The 22,367-nt window shown below is 50.4% G+C and overlaps 1 protein-coding gene across 1 annotated transcript in view; it reads left to right on the forward strand.

Annotated features, from left to right (window-relative positions):
* ABCC8 (ATP binding cassette subfamily C member 8) overlaps positions 1-21,886 on the forward strand; it is a 186,393-nt gene extending 164,507 nt beyond the window's left edge. Inside the window, exons 24-29 of the mRNA XM_075326474.1 lie at positions 2,369-2,465; positions 5,173-5,411; positions 5,520-5,686; positions 5,770-5,839; positions 21,107-21,264; positions 21,739-21,886. Coding sequence (XP_075182589.1) covers positions 2,369-2,465; positions 5,173-5,411; positions 5,520-5,686; positions 5,770-5,839; positions 21,107-21,264; positions 21,739-21,886 — 879 coding nt within the window. The remainder of the gene's footprint in view (positions 1-2,368; positions 2,466-5,172; positions 5,412-5,519; positions 5,687-5,769; positions 5,840-21,106; positions 21,265-21,738) is intronic.
* Positions 21,887-22,367: the final 481 nt, after the last annotated feature.

Below are 22,367 nucleotides of genomic sequence, written 5' to 3' on the forward strand. Positions count from 1 at the left end.
CTTCATTAGCTCAGTCTTCCCTCACTATCTCTCTGTGTATAGATCTCCTGGATTCCTCTGTTCCTTCATTAGCTCAGTCTTCCCTCACTATCTCTCTGTGTATAGATCTCCTGGATTCTTCTATTACTCATTAGCTCAGTCTTCCCTCACTATCTCTCTGTGTATAGATCTCCTGGATTCTTCTGAGCCTTCATTAGCTCAGTCTTCCCTCACTATCTCTCTGTGTATAGATCTCCTGGATTCTTCTATTCCTTCATTAGCTCAGTCTTCTTTCACTATCTCTCTGTGTATAGATCTCCTGGATTCTTCTGTTCCTTCATTAGCTCAGTCTTCCCTCACTATCTCTCTGTGTATAGATCTCCTGGATTCTTCTGTTCCTTCATTAGCTCAGTCTTCCCTCACTATCTCTCTGTGTATAGATCTCCTGGATTCTTCTGTTCCTTCATTAGCTCAGTCTTCCCTCACTATCACTGGATCACTGGATTCTTCTGAGCCTTCATTAGCTCAGTCTTCCCTCACTATCTCTTTGTGTATAGATCTCCTGGATTCTTCTATTCCTTCATTAGCTCAGTCTTCTTTCACTATCTCTCTGTGTATAGATCTCCTGGATTCTTCTGTTCCTTCATTAGCTCAGTCTTCCCTCACTATCTCTCTGTGTATAGATCTCCTGGATTCTTCTGTTCCTTCATTAGCTCAGTCTTCCCTCACTATCTCTTTGTATATAGATCCCCTGGATTCTTCTGTTCCTTCATTAGCTCAGTCTTCCCTCACTATATCTCGGTGTATAGATCTCCTGGATTCTTCTGTTCCTTCATTAGCTCAGTCTTCCCTCACTATCTCTCTGTGTATAGATCTCCTGGATTCTTCTATTCCTTCATTAGCTCAGTCTTCCCTCACTATCTCTCTGTGTATAGATCTCCTGGATTCTCCTGTTCCTTCATTAGCTCAGTCTTCCCTCACTATCTCTCTGTGTATAGATCTCCTGGATTCTTCTGTTCCTTCATTAGCTCAGTCTTCCCTCACTATCTCTTTGTATATAGATCCCCTGGATTCTTCTGTTCCTTCATTAGCTCAGTCTTCCCTCACTATATCTCGGTGTATAGATCTCCTGGATTCTTCTGTTCCTTCATTAGCTCAGTCTTCCCTCACTATCTCTCTGTGTATAGATCTCCTGGATTCTTCTATTCCTTCATTAGCTCAGTCTTCCCTCACTATCTCTCTGTGTATAGATCTCCTGGATTCTTCTATTCCTTCATTAGCTCAGTCTTCTCTCACTATCTCTCTGTGTATAGATCTCCTGGATTCTTCTATTCCTTCATTAGCTCAGTCTTCCCTCACTATCTCTCTGTGTATAGATCTCCTGGATTCTTCTATTCCTTCATTAGCTCAGTCTTCCCTCACTATCTCTCTGTGTATAGATCTCCTGGATTCTTCTATTCCTTCATTAGCTCAGTCTTCCCTCACTATCTCTCTGTGTATAGATCTCCTGGATTCCTCTGTTCCTTCATTAGCTCAGTCTTCCCTCACTATCTCTCCGTGTATATATAGTGTGGATTGTTCTATCTTTTCGATAGTACAGTGAAGATCAGCTCATGTTACTTTTGCTTTCTTAGAGAACACAGATGCAGAATAGGAATTTTAAAGTTGGGACTTCTCACCATCATTTCTGACTACTTCACCCTTTTCATCCTGTAAATATCCTTTAGCATCTTAGACTTTTCTTTATTCTTTTGATATACCCCCTTTCATTACTGTCTTGACCTCTTCTATCGCTTGTCCTCCGGTTCTGCAGACGCCATTATATTCTTCTTGAGGTTTGCCCCCGCTTTCCATTTGATAAACATTTCTCATTTCTGTGTTCATCAATCCTGGTCTCCTTAAACGCTCCTTATTCTTTCTTCTTTTTGGGATTGTTACTGATTGTGCAGTGAGAATTTAATTTAGTAAAATCTCCCCTCCTCCTTGGACATTTCTGGCCTTTACATCCGGCCATTGGATTCCTCCTATCCTCTTTCTGAGTCCATTAAAATCTGCCCTTCTGAAGTCCAACCTTAAAATCTGAGTCCTCCCAGGCCTTCATTCTCTTGTAATCCCATCTGTGCCATCATGTTGGAGCTTTCTTTTTTTTGTTGGTGCACTCTATTACTGGTGCAGACCTGACGTCCATTAGTAGATTTTTGGGGGTTGAACTTTCTTATGAATCCTTTTAGAGGAAATGCGAGTTCACTGTCAGCAAGCACAGGTCCTGAGATTGTGCATGGATGTATCCGCATCTGTGTGGGACTGCAGAATTGACAATCTAATGTCCATACTGGCGCCCCCTGCGTTGTCCTGGCTGCCACGTCTGACTGTGACTGTTTTTTTGCAGGAAATCACAGAGAGGAAGGCTCCAGCAGAGAAGAAGAATATGAAGACACCAGTATACACCCAGGAGGCGCTGCTGGGAGACGACGAGGAAGATGAAGGTCAGTGGGAAGGCCTGTGAGGCCACACTTTGTCTTCCTGACTGGGGGGCATAACATATGGCTGCTTTCAGACGCCGGGGCCTCTCCTCTGCTCCCGGACGCTGCCGGAGCCTCTCCTCTGCTCCCGGACGCCGGAGCCTCTCCTCTGCTCCCGGATGCCGGAGCCTCTCCTCTGCTCCCGGACGCCGGAGCCTCTCCTCTGCTCCCGGACGCCGGAGCCTCTCCTCTGCTCCCGGACGCCGGAGCCTCTCCTCTGCTCCCGGACGCCGGAGCCTCTCCTCTGCTCCCGGACGCCGGAGCCTCTCCTCTGCTCCCGGACGCCGGAGCCTCTCCTCTGCTCCCGGACGCCGGAGCCTCTCCTCTGCTCCCGGACGCCGGAGCCTCTCCTCTGCTCCCGGACGCCGGGGCTTCTCATCTGCTCCTAGACTCTGGAGCTTCTCATCTGTTCACAGACGTTGGGGCTTCTGCTTCTCTGTTTCTAGATCCCGGTGCTTTTCCTTTCTTCTCAAACGCTGAGACTTCTTTTCTGTTCTCCTCTGCTCCTAGACTCTGGAGCTTTTCCTCTGTTCACAGACGTTGGGGCTTCTCCTCTGCTTCTAGACTTGGGGGCTTCTCCCCTGCTTCTAGACGTTGGGGCTTCTCCTCTGCTCCCCGACGCCGGGGCTTCTCCCCTGCTTCTAGACGTTGGGGCTTCTCCTCTGCTTCTAGACGTGGGGGCTTCTCCTCTGCTTCTAGACGTGGGGGCTTCTCCTCTGCTTCTAGACGTTGGGGCTTCTCCTCTGCTTCTACACGTGGGGGCTTGTCCTCTGCTTCTAGACGTGGGGGCTTCTCCTCTGCTTCTAGACGTGGGGGCTTCTCCTCTGCTTCTAGACGTGGGGGCTTCTCCTCTGCTTCTAGACGTGGGGGCTTCTCCTCTGCTTCTAGACGTGGGGGCTTCTCCTCAGCTTCTAGACGTGGGGGCTTCTCCTCAGCTTCTAGACGTGGGGGCTTCTCCTCTGCTTCTAGACGTGGGGGCTTCTCCTCTGCTTCTAGACGTGGGGGCTTCTCTGCTTCTAGACGTGGGGGCTTCTCCTCTGCTTCTAGACGTGGGGGCTTCTCCTCTGCTTCTAGACGTGGGGGGCCTCTCCTCTGCTCCCGGACGCTGCCGGAGCCTCTCCTCTGCTCCCGGACGCTGCCGGAGCCTCTCCTCTGCTCCCGGACGCTGCCGGAGCCTCTCCTCTGCTCCCGGACGCTGCCGGAGCCTCTCCTCTGCTTCCGGACGCCGGAGCCTCTCCTCTGCTCCCGGACGCTGCCGGAGCCTCTCCTCTGCTCCCGGACGCCGGAGCCTCTCCTCTGCTCCCGGACGCCGGAGCCTCTCCTCTGCTCCCGGACGCCGGAGCCTCTCCTCTGCTCCCGGACGCCGGAGCCTCTCCTCTGCTCCCGGACGCCGGAGCCTCTCCTTTGTTCACAGACGTCAAGGCTTCTCCTCTGCTCCTGCATGTCGGGGCTTCTATTCTGTTCCTGGATGTCGGGGTTTCTATTCTGCTCCCGGACGCCAGGGGCCTCTCTTCTGCTCATGAACGTTGAGGATTCTCCTCTGCTCATGGACGTTGAGGAGTCTCCTCTGCTCATGGACGTTGAGGATTCTCCTCTGCTCCCCGACGCCGGGGCCTCTCCTCTGCTCCCCGACGCCGGGGCCTCTCCTCTGCTCCCCTACGCCGGGGCCTCTCCTCTGCTCCCCTACGCCGGGGCCTCTCCTCTGCTCCCCTACGCCGGGGCCTCTCCTCTGCTCCCCTACGCCGGGGCCTCTCATCTGCTCCTAGACTCTGGAGCTTCTCATCTGTTCACAGACGTTGGGGCTTTTCCTTTCTTCTCAAATGCTGAGACTTCTTTTCTGTTCTTCTCCTCTGCTCCTAGACTCTGGAGCTTTTCCTCTGTTCACAGACGTTGGGGCTTCTCCTCTGCTTCTAGACTTGGGGGCTTCTCCCCTGCTTCTAGACGTTGGGGCTTCTCCTCTGCTCCCCGACGCCGGGGCTTCTCCCCTGCTTCTAGACGTTGGGGCTTCTCCTCTGCTTCTAGACGTGGGGGCTTCTCCTCTGCTTCTAGACGTGGGGGCTTCTCCTCTGCTTCTAGACGTGGGGGCTTCTCCTCTGCTTCTAGACGTGGGGGCTTCTCCTCTGCTTCTAGACGTGGGGGCTTCTCCTCTGCTTCTAGACGTGGGGGCTTCTCCTCTGCTTCTAGACGTGGGGGCTTCTCCTCTGCTTCTAGACGTGGGGGCTTCTCCTCTGCTTCTAGACGTGGGGGCTTCTCCTCTGCTTCTAGACGTGGGGGCTTCTCCTCTGCTTCTAGACGTGGGGGCTTCTCCTCTGCTTCTAGACGTGGGGGCTTCTCCTCTGCTTCTAGACGTGGGGGCTTCTCCTCTGCTTCTAGACGTGGGGGCTTCTCCTCTGCTTCTAGACGTGGGGGCTTCTCCTCTGCTTCTAGACTTGGGGGCTTCTCCCCTGCTTCTAGACTTGGGGGTTTCTCCTCTGCTTCTAGACTTGGGGGCTTCTCCCCTGCTTCTAGACGTGGGGGTTTCTCCTCTGCTTCTAGACTTGGGGCTTTTCCTTCCTTCTCAAATGCTGAGACTTCTTTTCTGTTCTTCTCCTCGGCTCCCGGACACTGCGGCTTCTCCTTTGCTCCCTGATAGTGAGGCTTCTCTTCTCCTCTCATATTGTCTCCTTCACAGAAGAGATTTCAGATAGTGATGATGATGATGACAACCTTTCGTCGGTTCTGCACCAGCGGGCGAAGATGCCATGGCGAGCATGTGGGAAATACCTGAGCTCTGCGGGGATCCTGCTCCTCCCGATCCTCGTCTTCTCTCAGCTCTTCAAGCACTCACTCTTGGTTGCCATTGATTTATGGCTGGCGAAGTGGACGTCAGATGCGATCTCCAATGCCTCGTCCGCAGGGTGCATCGGGCAGGTAAAACCTAGTAATGGGCGCATCATGTCTGTGACACGTGTGATGAGCGGCTATACAGTTCTATGTTGGTGCAATCCATCAGGACTATAACTTCCATTCTCTCCCCAGAGCTGCATCTTTGACCACTCTCCATATTCAATGGTGTTCAGCGTCCTGTCCTGCCTTGCCATCATCATGTGCCTTGCCACCTCCATTGCTGTGGAATGGACCGGGCTGCGTGTCGCCAAGAAGCTGCACAACAGTCTCCTAAATGCCATCATCCTGGCACCCATGAGGTGGAGGGGGAGGCGAGCGCATGTGAACGCTGAGGATGCTGTCCATCTTTATTGCTGACCTGAATGTTTTGGTTCCTCCACAGGTTTTTTGAGACGACGCCTCTGGGCAGCATCCTGAACCGATTCTCCGCAGACTTCAACACCATCGATCAGGTATGGTTTCACATGAAGCAGGGGGTCTGATGGCCCCCTTATCTCTGAGGCAGCCCGGACTCTTGAATAGCTGAAAAGCCTGGGGCTTACACTAAGTAAAGCAGGACGTGAAGGTTCCACTGCATGCTGGAGATTTACACTACGAAGCGGGAAGTCTACATTGCGGAGTGAGGTTTAGACTGCATGCTGGAGATTTACACTACGAAGCGGGAAGTCTACATTGCGGAGTGAGGTTTAGACTGCATGCTGGAGATTTACACTACGAAGCGTGAAGTCTACATTGCGGAGTGAGGTTTAGACTGCATGCTGGAGATTTACACTACGAAGCGGGAAGTCTACATTGCGGAGTGAGGTTTAGACTGCATGCTGGAGATTTACACTACGAAGCGGGAAGTCTACATTGCGGAGTGAGGTTTAGACTACATGCTGGAGATTTACACTACGAAGCGGGAAGTCTACATTGCGGAGTGAGGTTTAGACTGCATGCTGGAGATTTACACTACGAAGCGGGAAGTCTACATTGCGGAGTGAGGTTACACTGCATGCTGGAGATTTACACTACGAAGCGGGAAGTCTACATTGCGGAGTGAGGTTTAGACTGCATGCTGGAGATTTACACTACGAAGCGGGAAGTCTACATTGCGGAGTGAGGTTTACACTGCATGCTGGAGATGTACACTACGAAGCGGGAAGTCTTCATTGCGGAGTAAGGTTTACACTGCATGCTGGAGATTTACACTACGAAGCGGGAAGTCTACATTGCGGAGTGAGGTTTACACTGCATGCTGGAGATTTACACTACGAAGCAGGAAGTCTACATTGCGGAGTGAGGTTACACTGCATGCTGGAGATGTACACTACGAAGCGGGAAGTCTACATTCGGGAGTGAGGTTTAGACTGCATGCTGGAGATTTACACTACGAAGCGGGAAGTCTACATTGCGGAGTGAGGTTTACACTGCATGCTGGAGATGTACACTACGAAGCGGGAAGTCTACATTGCGGAGTGAGGTTTAGACTGCATGCTGGAGATTTACACTACGAAGCGGGAAGTCTACATTGCGGAGTGAGGTTTAGACTACATGCTGGAGATTTACACTACGAAGCGGGAAGTCTACATTGCGGAGTGAGGTTTAGACTGCATGCTGGAGATTTACACTACGAAGCGGGAAGTCTACATTGCGGAGTGAGGTTACACTGCATGCTGGAGATTTACACTACGAAGCGGGAAGTCTACATTGCGGAGTGAGGTTTAGACTGCATGCTGGAGATTTACACTACGAAGCGGGAAGTCTACATTGCGGAGTGAGGTTTACACTGCATGCTGGAGATGTACACTACGAAGCGGGAAGTCTTCATTGCGGAGTAAGGTTTACACTGCATGCTGGAGATTTACACTACGAAGCGGGAAGTCTACATTGCGGAGTGAGGTTTACACTGCATGCTGGAGATTTACACTACGAAGCAGGAAGTCTACATTGCGGAGTGAGGTTACACTGCATGCTGGAGATGTACACTACGAAGCGGGAAGTCTACATTCGGGAGTGAGGTTTAGACTGCATGCTGGAGATTTACACTACGAAGCGGGAAGTCTACATTGCGGAGTGAGGTTTACACTGCATGCTGGAGATGTACACTACGAAGCGGGAAGTCTACATTGCGGAGTGAGGTTTAGACTGCATGCTGGAGATTTACACTACGAAGCGGGAAGTCTACATTGCGGAGTGAGGTTTAGACTGCATGCTGGAGATTTACACTACGAAGCGGGAAGTCTACATTGCGGAGTGAGGTTTAGACTGCATGCTGGAGATTTACACTACGAAGCGGGAAGTCTACATTGCGGTGTGAGGTTTAGACTGCATGCTGGAGATTTACACTACGAAGCGGGAAGTCTACATTGCGGAGTGAGGTTTACACTGCATGCTGGAGATGTACACTACGAAGCGGGAAGTCTTCATTGCGGAGTGAGGTTTACACTGCATGCTGGAGATTTACACTACGAAGCGGGAAGTCTACATTGCGGAGTGAGGTTACACTGCATGCTGGAGATTTACACTACGAAGCGGGAAGTCTACATTGCGGAGTGAGGTTTAGACTGCATGCTGGAATTTACACTACGAAGCAGGAAGTCTACATTGCGGAGTGAGGTTTAGACTGCATGCTGGAGATTTACACTACGAAGCGGGAAGTCTACATTCGGGAGTGAGGTTTAGACTGCATGCTGGAGATTTACACTACGAAGCGGGAAGTCTACATTGCGGAGTGAGGTTACACTGCATGCTGGAGATTTACACTACGAAGCGGGAAGTCTACATTGCGGAGTGAGGTTTACACTGCATGCTGGAGATGTACACTACGAAGCGGGAAGTCTTCATTGCGGAGTGAGGTTTACACTGCATGCTGGAGATTTACACTACGAAGCGGGAAGTCTACATTGCGGAGTGAGGTTACACTGCATGCTGGAGATTTACACTACGAAGCGGGAAGTCTACATTGCGGAGTGAGGTTTAGATTGCATGCTGGAGATTTACACTACGAAGCGGGAAGTCTACATTGCGGAGTGAGGTTTAGACTGCATGCTGGAGATTTACACTACGAAGCGGGAAGTCTACATTGCGGAGTGAGGTTTAGACTGCATGCTGGAGATGTACACTACGAAGCGGGAAGTCTACATTGCGGAGTGAGGTTTACACTGCATGCTGGAGATTTACACTACGAAGCGGGAAGTCTACATTGCGGAGTGAGGATACACTGCATGCTGGAGATGTACACTACGAAGCGGGAAGTCTACATTGCGGAGTGAGGTTTAGACTGCATGCTGGAGATTTACACTACGAAGCGGGAAGTCTACATTGCGGAGTGAGGTTTAGACTGCATGCTGGAGATTTACACTACGAAGCGGGAAGTCTACATTGCGGAGTGAGGTTACACTGCATGCTGGAGATTTACACTACGAAGCGGGAAGTCTACATTGCGGAGTGAGGTTTAGACTGCATGCTGGAGATGTACACTACGAAGCGGGAAGTCTACATTGCGGAGTGAGGTTTACACTGCATGCTGGAGATTTACACTACGAAGCGGGAAGTCTACATTGCGGAGTGAGGTTACACTGCATGCTGGAGATGTACACTACGAAGCGGGAAGTCTACATTGCGGAGTGAGGTTTAGACTGCATGCTGGAGATGTACACTACGAAGCGGGAAGTCTACATTGCAGAGTGTGGTTACAGTGCATGCTGGAGATTTACACTACGAAGCGGGAAGTCTACATTGCGGAGTGAGGTTTACACTGCATGCTGGAGATTTACACTACGAAGCAGGAAGTCTACATTCGGGAGTGAGGTTTACACTGCATGCTGGAGATTTACACTACGAAGCGGGAAGTCTACATTGCGGAGTGAGGTTACACTGCATGCTGGAGATGTACACTACGAAGCGGGAAGTCTACATTGCGGAGTGAGGTTTACACTGCATGCTGGAGATTTACACTACGAAGCGGGAAGTCTACATTGCGGAGTGAGGTTTAGACTGCATGCTGGAGATGTACACTACGAATCGGGAAGTCTACATTGCGGAGTGAGGTTTAGACTGCATGCTGGAGATTTACACTACGAAGCGGGAAGTCTACATTGCGGAGTGAGGTTTAGACTGCATGCTGGAGATTTACACTACGAAGCGGGAAGTCTACATTGCGGAGTGAGGTTTAGACTGCATGCTGGAGATGTACACTACGAAGCGGGAAGTCTACATTGCGGAGTGAGGTTACACTGCATGCTGGAGATTTACACTATGAAGCGGGAAGTCTACATTGCGGAGTGAGGTTTAGACTGCATGCTGGAGATTTACACTACGAAGCGGGAAGTCTACATTGCGGAGTGAGGTTACACTGCATGCTGGAGATTTACACTATGAAGCGGGAAGTCTACATTGCGGAGTGAGGTTTAGACTGCATGCTGGAGATTTACACTACGAAGCGGGTAGTCTACATTGCGGAGTGAGGTTTACACTGCATGCTGGAGATTTACACTACGAAGCGGGAAGTCTACATTGCGGAGTGAGGTTTAGACTGCATGCTGGAGATTTACACTACGAAGCGGGAAGTCTACATTGCGGAGTGAGGTTTAGACTGCATGCTGGAGATGTACACTACGAAGTGGGAAGTCTACATTGCGGAGTGAGGTTTAGACTGCATGCTGGAGATTTACACTACGAAGTGGGAAGTCTACATTGCGGAGTGAGGTTTAGACTGCATGCTGGAGATTTACACTACGAAGAGGGAAGTCTACATTCGGGAGTGAGGTTTAGACTGCATGCTGGAGATTTACACTACGAAGCGGGAAGTCTACATTGCGGAGTGAGGTTTACACTGCATGCTGGAGATTTACACTACGAAGCGGGAAGTCTACATTGCGGAGTGAGGTTACACTGCATGCTGGAGATTTACACTACGAAGCGGGAAGTCTACATTGCGGAGTGAGGTTACACTGCATGCTGGAGATGTACACTACGAAGCGGGAAGTCTACATTGCGGAGTGAGGTTTAGACTGCATGCTGGAGATGTACACTACGAAGCGGGAAGTCTACATTGCGGAGTGAGGTTTAGACTGCATGCTGGAGATTTACACTACGAAGCGGGAAGTCTACATTACGGAGTGAGGTTTACACTGCATGCTGGAGATTTACACTACGAAGCGGGAAGTCTACATTGCGGAGTGAGGTTTAGACTGCATGCTGGAGATTTACACTACGAAGCGGGAAGTCTACATTGTGGAGTGAGGTTTAGACTGCATGCTGGAGATTTACACTACGAAGCGGGAAGTCTACATTGCGGAGTGAGGTTTAGACTGCATGCTGGAGATTTACACTACGAAGCGGGAAGTCTACATTGCGGAGTGAGGTTTACACTGCATGCTGGAGATTTACACTACGAAGCGGGAAGTCTACATTGCGGAGTGAGGTTACACTGCATGCTGGAGATTTACACTACGAAGCGGGAAGTCTACATTGCGGAGTGAGGTTACACTGCATGCTGGAGATGTACACTACGAAGCGGGAAGTCTACATTGCGGAGTGAGGTTTAGACTGCATGCTGGAGATTTACACTACGAAGCGGGAAGTCTACATTGCGGAGTGAGGTTACACTGCATGCTGGAGATTTACACTACGAAGCGGGAAGTCTACATTGCGGAGTGAGGTTTAGACTGCATGCTGGAGATTTACACTACGAAGCGGGAAGTCTACATTGCGGAGTGAGGTTTACACTGCATGCTGGAGATGTACACTACGAAGCGGGAAGTCTACATTGCGGAGTGAGGTTTAGACTGCATGCTGGAGATTTACACTACGAAGCGGGAAGTCTACATTGCGGAGTGAGGTTTAGACTGCATGCTGGAGATTTACACTACGAAGCGGGAAGTCTACATTGCGGAGTGAGGTTACACTGCATGCTGGAGATTTACACTACGAAGCGGGAAGTCTACATTGCGGAGTGAGGTTTACACTGCATGCTGGAGATGTACACTACGAAGCGGGAAGTCTACATTGCGGAGTGAGGTTAGACTGCATGCTGGAGATTTACGCTACGAAGCGGGAAGTCTACATTGCGGAGTGAGGTTTACACTGCATGCTGGAGATTTACACTATGAAGCGGGAAGTCTACATTGCGGAGTGAGGTTTAGACTGCATGCTGGAGATTTACACTACGAAGCGGGAAGTCTACATTGCGGAGTGAGGTTACACTGCATGCTGGAGATGTACACTACGAAGCGGGAAGTCTACATTGCGGAGTGAGGTTTACACTGCATGCTGGAGATTTACACTACGAAGCGGGAAGTCTACATTGCGGAGTGAGGTTTAGACTGCATGCTGGAGATGTACACTACGAATCGGGAAGTCTACATTGCGGAGTGAGGTTTAGACTGCATGCTGGAGATTTACACTACGAAGCGGGAAGTCTACATTGCGGAGTGAGGTTTACACTGCATGCTGGAGATTTACACTACGAAGCGGGAAGTCTACATTGCGGAGTGAGGTTTAGACTGCATGCTGGAGATTTACACTACGAAGCGGGAAGTCTACATTGCGGAGTGAGGTTTACACTGCATGCTGGAGATTTACACTACGAAGCGGGAAGTCTACATTGCGGAGTGAGGTTTAGACTGCATGCTGGAGATTTACACTACGAAGCGGGAAGTCTACATTGCGGTGTGAGGTTTAGACTGCATGCTGGAGATTTACACTACGAAGCGGGAAGTCTACATTGCGGAGTGAGGTTTACACTGCATGCTGGAGATGTACACTACGAAGCGGGAAGTCTTCATTGCGGAGTGAGGTTTACACTGCATGCTGGAGATTTACACTACGAAGCGGGAAGTCTACATTGCGGAGTGAGGTTACACTGCATGCTGGAGATTTACACTACGAAGCGGGAAGTCTACATTGCGGAGTGAGGTTTAGACTGCATGCTGGAATTTACACTACGAAGCAGGAAGTCTACATTGCGGAGTGAGGTTTAGACTGCATGCTGGAGATTTACACTACGAAGCGGGAAGTCTACATTCGGGAGTGAGGTTTAGACTGCATGCTGGAGATTTACACTACGAAGCGGGAAGTCTACATTGCGGAGTGAGGTTACACTGCATGCTGGAGATTTACACTACGAAGCGGGAAGTCTACATTGCGGAGTGAGGTTTACACTGCATGCTGGAGATGTACACTACGAAGCGGGAAGTCTTCATTGCGGAGTGAGGTTTACACTGCATGCTGGAGATTTACACTACGAAGCGGGAAGTCTACATTGCGGAGTGAGGTTACACTGCATGCTGGAGATTTACACTACGAAGCGGGAAGTCTACATTGCGGAGTGAGGTTTAGATTGCATGCTGGAGATTTACACTACGAAGCGGGAAGTCTACATTGCGGAGTGAGGTTTAGACTGCATGCTGGAGATTTACACTACGAAGCGGGAAGTCTACATTGCGGAGTGAGGTTTAGACTGCATGCTGGAGATGTACACTACGAAGCGGGAAGTCTACATTGCGGAGTGAGGTTTACACTGCATGCTGGAGATTTACACTACGAAGCGGGAAGTCTACATTGCGGAGTGAGGATACACTGCATGCTGGAGATGTACACTACGAAGCGGGAAGTCTACATTGCGGAGTGAGGTTTAGACTGCATGCTGGAGATTTACACTACGAAGCGGGAAGTCTACATTGCGGAGTGAGGTTTAGACTGCATGCTGGAGATTTACACTACGAAGCGGGAAGTCTACATTGCGGAGTGAGGTTACACTGCATGCTGGAGATTTACACTACGAAGCGGGAAGTCTACATTGCGGAGTGAGGTTTAGACTGCATGCTGGAGATGTACACTACGAAGCGGGAAGTCTACATTGCGGAGTGAGGTTTACACTGCATGCTGGAGATTTACACTACGAAGCGGGAAGTCTACATTGCGGAGTGAGGTTACACTGCATGCTGGAGATGTACACTACGAAGCGGGAAGTCTACATTGCGGAGTGAGGTTTAGACTGCATGCTGGAGATGTACACTACGAAGCGGGAAGTCTACATTGCAGAGTGTGGTTACAGTGCATGCTGGAGATTTACACTACGAAGCGGGAAGTCTACATTGCGGAGTGAGGTTTACACTGCATGCTGGAGATTTACACTACGAAGCAGGAAGTCTACATTCGGGAGTGAGGTTTACACTGCATGCTGGAGATTTACACTACGAAGCGGGAAGTCTACATTGCGGAGTGAGGTTACACTGCATGCTGGAGATGTACACTACGAAGCGGGAAGTCTACATTGCGGAGTGAGGTTTACACTGCATGCTGGAGATTTACACTACGAAGCGGGAAGTCTACATTGCGGAGTGAGGTTTAGACTGCATGCTGGAGATGTACACTACGAATCGGGAAGTCTACATTGCGGAGTGAGGTTTAGACTGCATGCTGGAGATTTACACTACGAAGCGGGAAGTCTACATTGCGGAGTGAGGTTTAGACTGCATGCTGGAGATTTACACTACGAAGCGGGAAGTCTACATTGCGGAGTGAGGTTTAGACTGCATGCTGGAGATGTACACTACGAAGCGGGAAGTCTACATTGCGGAGTGAGGTTACACTGCATGCTGGAGATTTACACTATGAAGCGGGAAGTCTACATTGCGGAGTGAGGTTTAGACTGCATGCTGGAGATTTACACTACGAAGCGGGAAGTCTACATTGCGGAGTGAGGTTACACTGCATGCTGGAGATTTACACTATGAAGCGGGAAGTCTACATTGCGGAGTGAGGTTTAGACTGCATGCTGGAGATTTACACTACGAAGCGGGTAGTCTACATTGCGGAGTGAGGTTTACACTGCATGCTGGAGATTTACACTACGAAGCGGGAAGTCTACATTGCGGAGTGAGGTTTAGACTGCATGCTGGAGATTTACACTACGAAGCGGGAAGTCTACATTGCGGAGTGAGGTTTAGACTGCATGCTGGAGATGTACACTACGAAGTGGGAAGTCTACATTGCGGAGTGAGGTTTAGACTGCATGCTGGAGATTTACACTACGAAGTGGGAAGTCTACATTGCGGAGTGAGGTTTAGACTGCATGCTGGAGATTTACACTACGAAGAGGGAAGTCTACATTCGGGAGTGAGGTTTAGACTGCATGCTGGAGATTTACACTACGAAGCGGGAAGTCTACATTGCGGAGTGAGGTTTACACTGCATGCTGGAGATTTACACTACGAAGCGGGAAGTCTACATTGCGGAGTGAGGTTACACTGCATGCTGGAGATTTACACTACGAAGCGGGAAGTCTACATTGCGGAGTGAGGTTACACTGCATGCTGGAGATGTACACTACGAAGCGGGAAGTCTACATTGCGGAGTGAGGTTTAGACTGCATGCTGGAGATGTACACTACGAAGCGGGAAGTCTACATTGCGGAGTGAGGTTTAGACTGCATGCTGGAGATTTACACTACGAAGCGGGAAGTCTACATTACGGAGTGAGGTTTACACTGCATGCTGGAGATTTACACTACGAAGCGGGAAGTCTACATTGCGGAGTGAGGTTTAGACTGCATGCTGGAGATTTACACTACGAAGCGGGAAGTCTACATTGTGGAGTGAGGTTTAGACTGCATGCTGGAGATTTACACTACGAAGCGGGAAGTCTACATTGCGGAGTGAGGTTTAGACTGCATGCTGGAGATTTACACTACGAAGCGGGAAGTCTACATTGCGGAGTGAGGTTTACACTGCATGCTGGAGATTTACACTACGAAGCGGGAAGTCTACATTGCGGAGTGAGGTTACACTGCATGCTGGAGATTTACACTACGAAGCGGGAAGTCTACATTGCGGAGTGAGGTTACACTGCATGCTGGAGATGTACACTACGAAGCGGGAAGTCTACATTGCGGAGTGAGGTTTAGACTGCATGCTGGAGATTTACACTACGAAGCGGGAAGTCTACATTGCGGAGTGAGGTTACACTGCATGCTGGAGATTTACACTACGAAGCGGGAAGTCTACATTGCGGAGTGAGGTTTAGACTGCATGCTGGAGATTTACACTACGAAGCGGGAAGTCTACATTGCGGAGTGAGGTTTACACTGCATGCTGGAGATGTACACTACGAAGCGGGAAGTCTACATTGCGGAGTGAGGTTTAGACTGCATGCTGGAGATTTACACTACGAAGCGGGAAGTCTACATTGCGGAGTGAGGTTTAGACTGCATGCTGGAGATTTACACTACGAAGCGGGAAGTCTACATTGCGGAGTGAGGTTACACTGCATGCTGGAGATTTACACTACGAAGCGGGAAGTCTACATTGCGGAGTGAGGTTTACACTGCATGCTGGAGATGTACACTACGAAGCGGGAAGTCTACATTGCGGAGTGAGGTTAGACTGCATGCTGGAGATTTACGCTACGAAGCGGGAAGTCTACATTGCGGAGTGAGGTTTACACTGCATGCTGGAGATTTACACTATGAAGCGGGAAGTCTACATTGCGGAGTGAGGTTTAGACTGCATGCTGGAGATTTACACTACGAAGCGGGAAGTCTACATTGCGGAGTGAGGTTACACTGCATGCTGGAGATGTACACTACGAAGCGGGAAGTCTACATTGCGGAGTGAGGTTTACACTGCATGCTGGAGATTTACACTACGAAGCGGGAAGTCTACATTGCGGAGTGAGGTTTAGACTGCATGCTGGAGATGTACACTACGAATCGGGAAGTCTACATTGCGGAGTGAGGTTTAGACTGCATGCTGGAGATTTACACTACGAAGCGGGAAGTCTACATTGCGGAGTGAGGTTTACACTGCATGCTGGAGATTTACACTACGAAGCGGGAAGTCTACATTGCGGAGTGAGGTTTAGACTGCATGCTGGAGATTTACACTACGAAGCGGGAAGTCTACATTGCGGAGTGAGGTTTACACTGCATGCTGGAGATTTACACTACGAAGCGGGAAGTCTACATTGCGGAGTGAGGTTTAGACTGCATGCTGGAGATTTACACTACGAAGCGGGAAGTCTACATTGCGGAGTGAGGTTTAGACTGCATGCTGGAGATTTACACTACGAAGCGGGAAGTCTACATTGCGGAGTGAGGTTTACACTGCATGCTGGAGATTTACACTACGAAGCGGGAAGTCTACATTGCGGAGTGAGGTTACACTGCATGCTGGAGATTTACACTACGAAGCGGGAAGTCTACATTGCGGAGTGAGGTTACACTGCATGCTGGAGATTTACACTACGAAGCGGGAAGTCTACATTGCGGAGTGAGGTTTAGACTGCATGCTGGAGATGTACACTACGAAGCGGGAAGTCTACATTGCGGAGTGAGGTTAGACTGCATGCTGGAGATTTACACTACGAAGCGGGAAGTCTACATTGCGGAGTGAGGTTTAGACTGCATGCTGGAGATTTACACTACGAAGCAGGAAGTCTACATTGCGGAGTGAGGTTTAGACTGCATGCTGGAGATTTACACAACGAAGCGGGAAGTCTACATTGCGGAGTGAGGTTACACTGCATGCTGGAGATTTACACTACGAAGCGGGAAGTCTACATTGTGGAATGAGGTTACACTGCATGCTGGAGATTTACACTACGAAGCGGGAAGTCTACATTGCGGAGTGAGGTTTAGACTGCATGCTGGAGATTTACACTACGAAGCGGGAAGTCTACATTGCGGAGTGAGGTTTACACTGCATGCTGGAGATTTACACTACGAAGCGGGAAGTCTACATTGCGGAGTGAGGTTTAGACTGCATGCTGGAGATTTACACTACGAAGCGGGAAGTCTACATTGCGGAGTGAGGTTACACTGCATGCTGGAGATTTACACTACGAAGCGGGAAGTCTACATTGCGGAGTGAGGTTTAGACTGCATGCTGGAGATTTACACTACGAAGCGGGAAGTCTACATTGCGGAGTGAGGTTTAGACTGCATGCTGGAGATTTACACTACGAAGCGGGAAGTCTACATTGCGGAGTGAGGTTTAGACTGCATGCTGGAGATTTACACTACGAAGCGGGAAGTCTACATTGCGGAGTGAGGTTTAGACTGCATGCTGGAGATTTACACTACGAAGCGGGAAGTCTACATTGCGGAGTGAGGTTTAGACTGCATGCTGGAGATTTACACTACGAAGCAGGAAGTCTACATTGCGGAGTGAGGTTACACTGCATGCTGGAGATTTACACTACGAAGCGGGAAGTCTACATTGCGGAGTGAGGTTTAGACTGCATGCTGGAGATTTACACTACGAAGCGGGAAGTCTACATTGCGGAGTGAGGTTTAGACTGCATGCTGGAGATTTACACTACGAAGCGGGAAGTCTACATTGCGGAGTGAGGTTTAGACTGCATGCTGGAGATTTACACTACGAAGCGGGAAGTCTACATTGCGGAGTGAGGTTTACACTGCATGCTGGAGATTTACACTACGAAGCGGGAAGTCTACATTGCGGAGTGAGGTTACACTGCATGCTGGAGATTTACACTACGAAGCGGGAAGTCTACATTGCGGAGTGAGGTTACACTGCATGCTGGAGATTTACACTACGAAGCGGGAAGTCTACATTGCGGAGTGAGGTTTAGACTGCATGCTGGAGATGTACACTACGAAGCGGGAAGTCTACATTGCGGAGTGAGGTTTAGACTGCATGCTGGAGATGTACACTACGAAGCGGGAAGTCTACATTGCGGAGTGAGGTTAGACTGCATGCTGGAGATTTACACTACGAAGCGGGAAGTCTACATTGCGGAGTGAGGTTTAGACTGCATGCTGGAGATTTACACTACGAAGCAGGAAGTCTACATTGCGGAGTGAGGTTTAGACTGCATGCTGGAGATTTACACTACGAAGCGTGAAGTCTACATTGCGGAGTGAGGTTACACTGCATGCTGGAGATTTACACTACGAAGCGGGAAGTCTACATTGTGGAGTGAGGTTACACTGCATGCTGGAGATTTACACTACGAAGCGGGAAGTCTACATTGCGGAGTGAGGTTTAGACTGCATGCTGGAGATTTACACTACGAAGCAGGAAGTCTACATTGCGGAGTGAGGTTTAGACTGCATGCTGGAGATTTACACTACGAAGCGTGAAGTCTACATTGCGGAGTGAGGTTACACTGCATGCTGGAGATTTACACTACGAAGCGGGAAGTCTACATTGTGGAGTGAGGTTACACTGCATGCTGGAGATTTACACTACGAAGCAGGAAGTCTACATTGCGGAGTGAGGTTACACTGCATGCTGGAGATGTACACTACGAAGCGGGAAGTCTACATTCCGGAGTGAGGTTTACACTGCATGCTGGAGATGTACACTACGAAGCGGGAAGTCTACATTGCGGAGTGAGGTTTAGACTGCATGCTAGAGATGTACACTATGAAGCGGGAAGTCTACATTGCGGAGTGAGGTTACACTGCATGCTGGAGATTTACACTACGAAGCGGGAAGTCTACATTGCGGAGTGAGGTTTAGACTGCATGCTGGAGATTTACACTACGAAGCGGGAAGTCTACATTGCGGAGTGAGGTTTAGACTGCATGCTGGAGATTTACACTACGAAGCGGGAAGTCTACATTCGGGAGTGAGGTTAATGGGTACTTTGCATGCTGCGACATTTGCATGCCGATTGTAGCTATGCCGAGCGCGATAGTCCTCGCCTCCGTCGCAGCTGCGATATCTTGTGATAGCTGCCGTAGCGAACATTATCGCTACGGCAGCTTCACATGCACTCACCTGCCCTGCGGCATCGCTCTTGCCAGCTCCTTATTAAGGGGGCGGGTCGTGCGGCGTCATAGTGACGTCACACGGCAGGCGGCCAATAGCGGCGGAGGGGGGGAGATGAGCGGGACGTAAACATCCCGCCCACCTCCTTCCTTCCTCATTGCATCCGGGACGCAGGTAGGAGATGTTCCTCGCTCCTGCGGCTTCATACGCAGTGATGTGCGCTGCCGCAGGAATGAGGAACAACATCGTACCTGTCGCTGTTGCGACATTATGGAAATGACCGACACTACACCGATGATACGATAATGACACTTTTGCGCTCGTTAATCGTATAAAAAAGGATTCACATACTCCGATGTCGACAGCGACGCCGGATGTGCGTCACTTTCGATTTGACCCCACCGACATCGCAGCTGCAATGTCGTAGTGTGCAAAGTACCCCTTAGACTACGTGCTGGAGATTTACACTGTGGGGCATGAGGTTTACACGATGAGGCGGGCGGTTTACATTGTGGGTCGGGAGGTTTACACTCCGGGGCGGCAGGTTGGCACTGCGTGGCTGGAGGTTTACACTGCGGGCTCTGAGGTTTCTGTTGAAGGGTGGAAAGTTTACACTGTAGGGTGGGAGGTTTACACTGCGGGGCAAGAGGTTTGCACTGTGCTACGGGAGGTTTGCACTGTGGGGCCTGAGGTTTTGCTATGGGACGGGAGGTTTACATTGCAGGGTGGAAGGTTTCTATTGCGGGGTGGAATGTTTACGCTGTGGGGTGGAAGGTGTAACTGCAGACTGAGGGGTTTAGTTCGTTCAATAGGTGGTTCAGACTGTGGAGTGGGAGGCTTACATTGCAGGGCGGGAGGTTTACTCTGCTAGACAGGATATTTATGCTACGGGGCGGTAGGATTATGCTGCAGGGCGGGAGGATTATGCTGCGGGCGGGAGGTTTACACTGCAGGGTGGGAGACTTACACTGCAGGCCGGGAGGATTATGCTGCGGGCGGGAGGTTTACATTGCAGGGTCAGGAGGTTTACACTGCAGGGTGGGAGGATTACGCTGCGGGGTGGGGGTGGGAGGATTACGCTGCGGGGTGGGAGGTTTACACTGCAGGGTGGGAGGTTTAGTTAGCTCGGCGAGTGGTTCAGACTGTGTAGCTGGAGGTTTACATTGCGGGGTCAGGACGTTTACATTGTAGGGTGGGAGGTTTACATTGCGGGGTCAGGAGGTTTACATTGTAGGGTGGGAGGTTTAGACTGCAGGGTGAGAGGTTTACACTGCAGGGCGGGAGGTTTACACTGCAGGGCGGGAGGTTTACACTGCAGGGCGGGAGGTTTACACTGCAGGGCGGGAGGTTTACACTGCAGGGTGGGAGGATTATGCTGCGGGGTGGGAGGTTTAGTTCACTTGGCGAGTGGTTCAGACTGTAGCTGGAGGTTTACATTGCGGGGTGGGAGGTTTACACTGCAGGGCGGGAGGATTATGCTGTGGGGTGGAAGGTTTACGCTGCAGGGCAGGAGGATTAGATTATGCTGTGGGGTGGGAGGTTTACACTTCAGGGCGGGAAGATTACGCTGCAGGGCGGGAGGATTACGCTGCAGGGCAGGAAGTTTACACTGCAGGGTGGGAGGATTATGCTGCGGGGTGGGGGTGCGAGGATTATGCTGTGGGGCAGGAGGTTTATGCTGCAGGGTGGGAGGTTTACATTGCGGAGTCAGGAGGTTACACTGCAGGGCGGGAGGTTTACACTGCAGGGCGGGAGGTTTACACTGCAGGGCGGGAGGTTTACACTGCAGGGTGGGAGGTTTATGCTGCGGGGTCAGGAGGTTTGCACTGCAGGGTGGGAGGTTTACATTGCGGGGTCAGGAGGTTACACTGCGGAGGGGGTGGTACAGACTATGGTCACATAATGAGTCCCCTGTATATGAAATGTTGCCACTCTTGAGAGGGCCCTGGATGGATTGTGGAGGGGCCACACATATGATGTCTCTGTTCCCGGCAGCACATCCCGGCCACCCTGGAGTGTCTGAGCCGCTCCACCCTCCTGTGTGTGTCAGCGCTGGCCGTCATCTCCTACGTGACCCCCATCTTCCTCATCTCCCTGGTCCCTCTGGTCATCACCTGCTACTTTATCCAGAAGCATTTCCGCGTGGCTGCCAGGTAACACGTGTATAATGGTGCACGCAGGCGTCTCGTGCTCATAGCGGGAGACTTCTGCTCCATACCTCGTGTGCATATGACGTATATTGTGTAGATCACACTTTTGGGATTAATCCTGTAAATATTAGGGTCGCACTGAGGTTAATCTGTGGAATGTAAAGCTGCTCCGCTGCCATAGACCTCCATTATTCCCTGATGTTGGAGCTTTGGAAACATAATAAGCTGTGTATTAATATACCCCGCTGTGTGTGGTATGAAGGGGCCAACATGTACCCGCAGTCTTCTCTGCAGAACATTGCACCCGTTAGCTACAGCCCGATCCCCCCTCCATTGCAGCACAGATATCAGATAATGAAGCGTTATACGAATGACAGACGTGCACATGAGACCTGGAGCCCGGCCGCTGGAACGCCGGAACGCCGGGCCACGACCTCTATCAGCGCCTCCGTCTCATTGGTATCAATGTGCTTCCAGGGATCTACAGCAGCTGGAGGACAGTACGCAGCTCCCCCTGCTGGCGCACTTCTCCGAGACCGTGGAGGGGCTGACTACCATACGAGCCTTCAGGTACTGTCCGGGTCACGTGATGTCTCCATGTGGCGTACGATGCTTGTCTACGTGATGTCTGGGTCCGATAAGACTTGGGGTGAAGCGCGGTCTGGGATTCGCTCCATTAGCATTACTGACTTGTGCTCTCAGGAGCCTTGTCACCCAGCGAGCCCCGGCCTAGTGAGCTACAGACTACACAATGATATATACCAATATTGGGATAATATACAGTGGGTACGGAAAGTCTTCACACCCCTGTAAATGCTTCCCTCTTTGTTTCATTGCAGCCATTTGGTAAATTCTCATTAATGTGCACTCTGCAGCCCATCTAGACAGAAAAAAACAAATGTAGAAATGTTTGCAAATTTATTAAACAAAACCTGAAATATCCCATAGTGATAAGTATTCAGCCCCTTTCCTCAGTATAACACATGGTCATAAGTATTCAGCCCCTTTGCTCAGTATAACACATGGCCGTAAGTATTCAGCCCCTTTCTTTGTCGCTCCATTGGGAGACCCAGACAATTGGGTGTATAGCTATGCCTCCGGAGGCC

Source organism: Anomaloglossus baeobatrachus, chromosome 10 (genome assembly GCF_048569485.1).
Source record: "Anomaloglossus baeobatrachus isolate aAnoBae1 chromosome 10, aAnoBae1.hap1, whole genome shotgun sequence".
Taxonomy (NCBI): Eukaryota; Metazoa; Chordata; class Amphibia; order Anura; family Aromobatidae; genus Anomaloglossus; species Anomaloglossus baeobatrachus.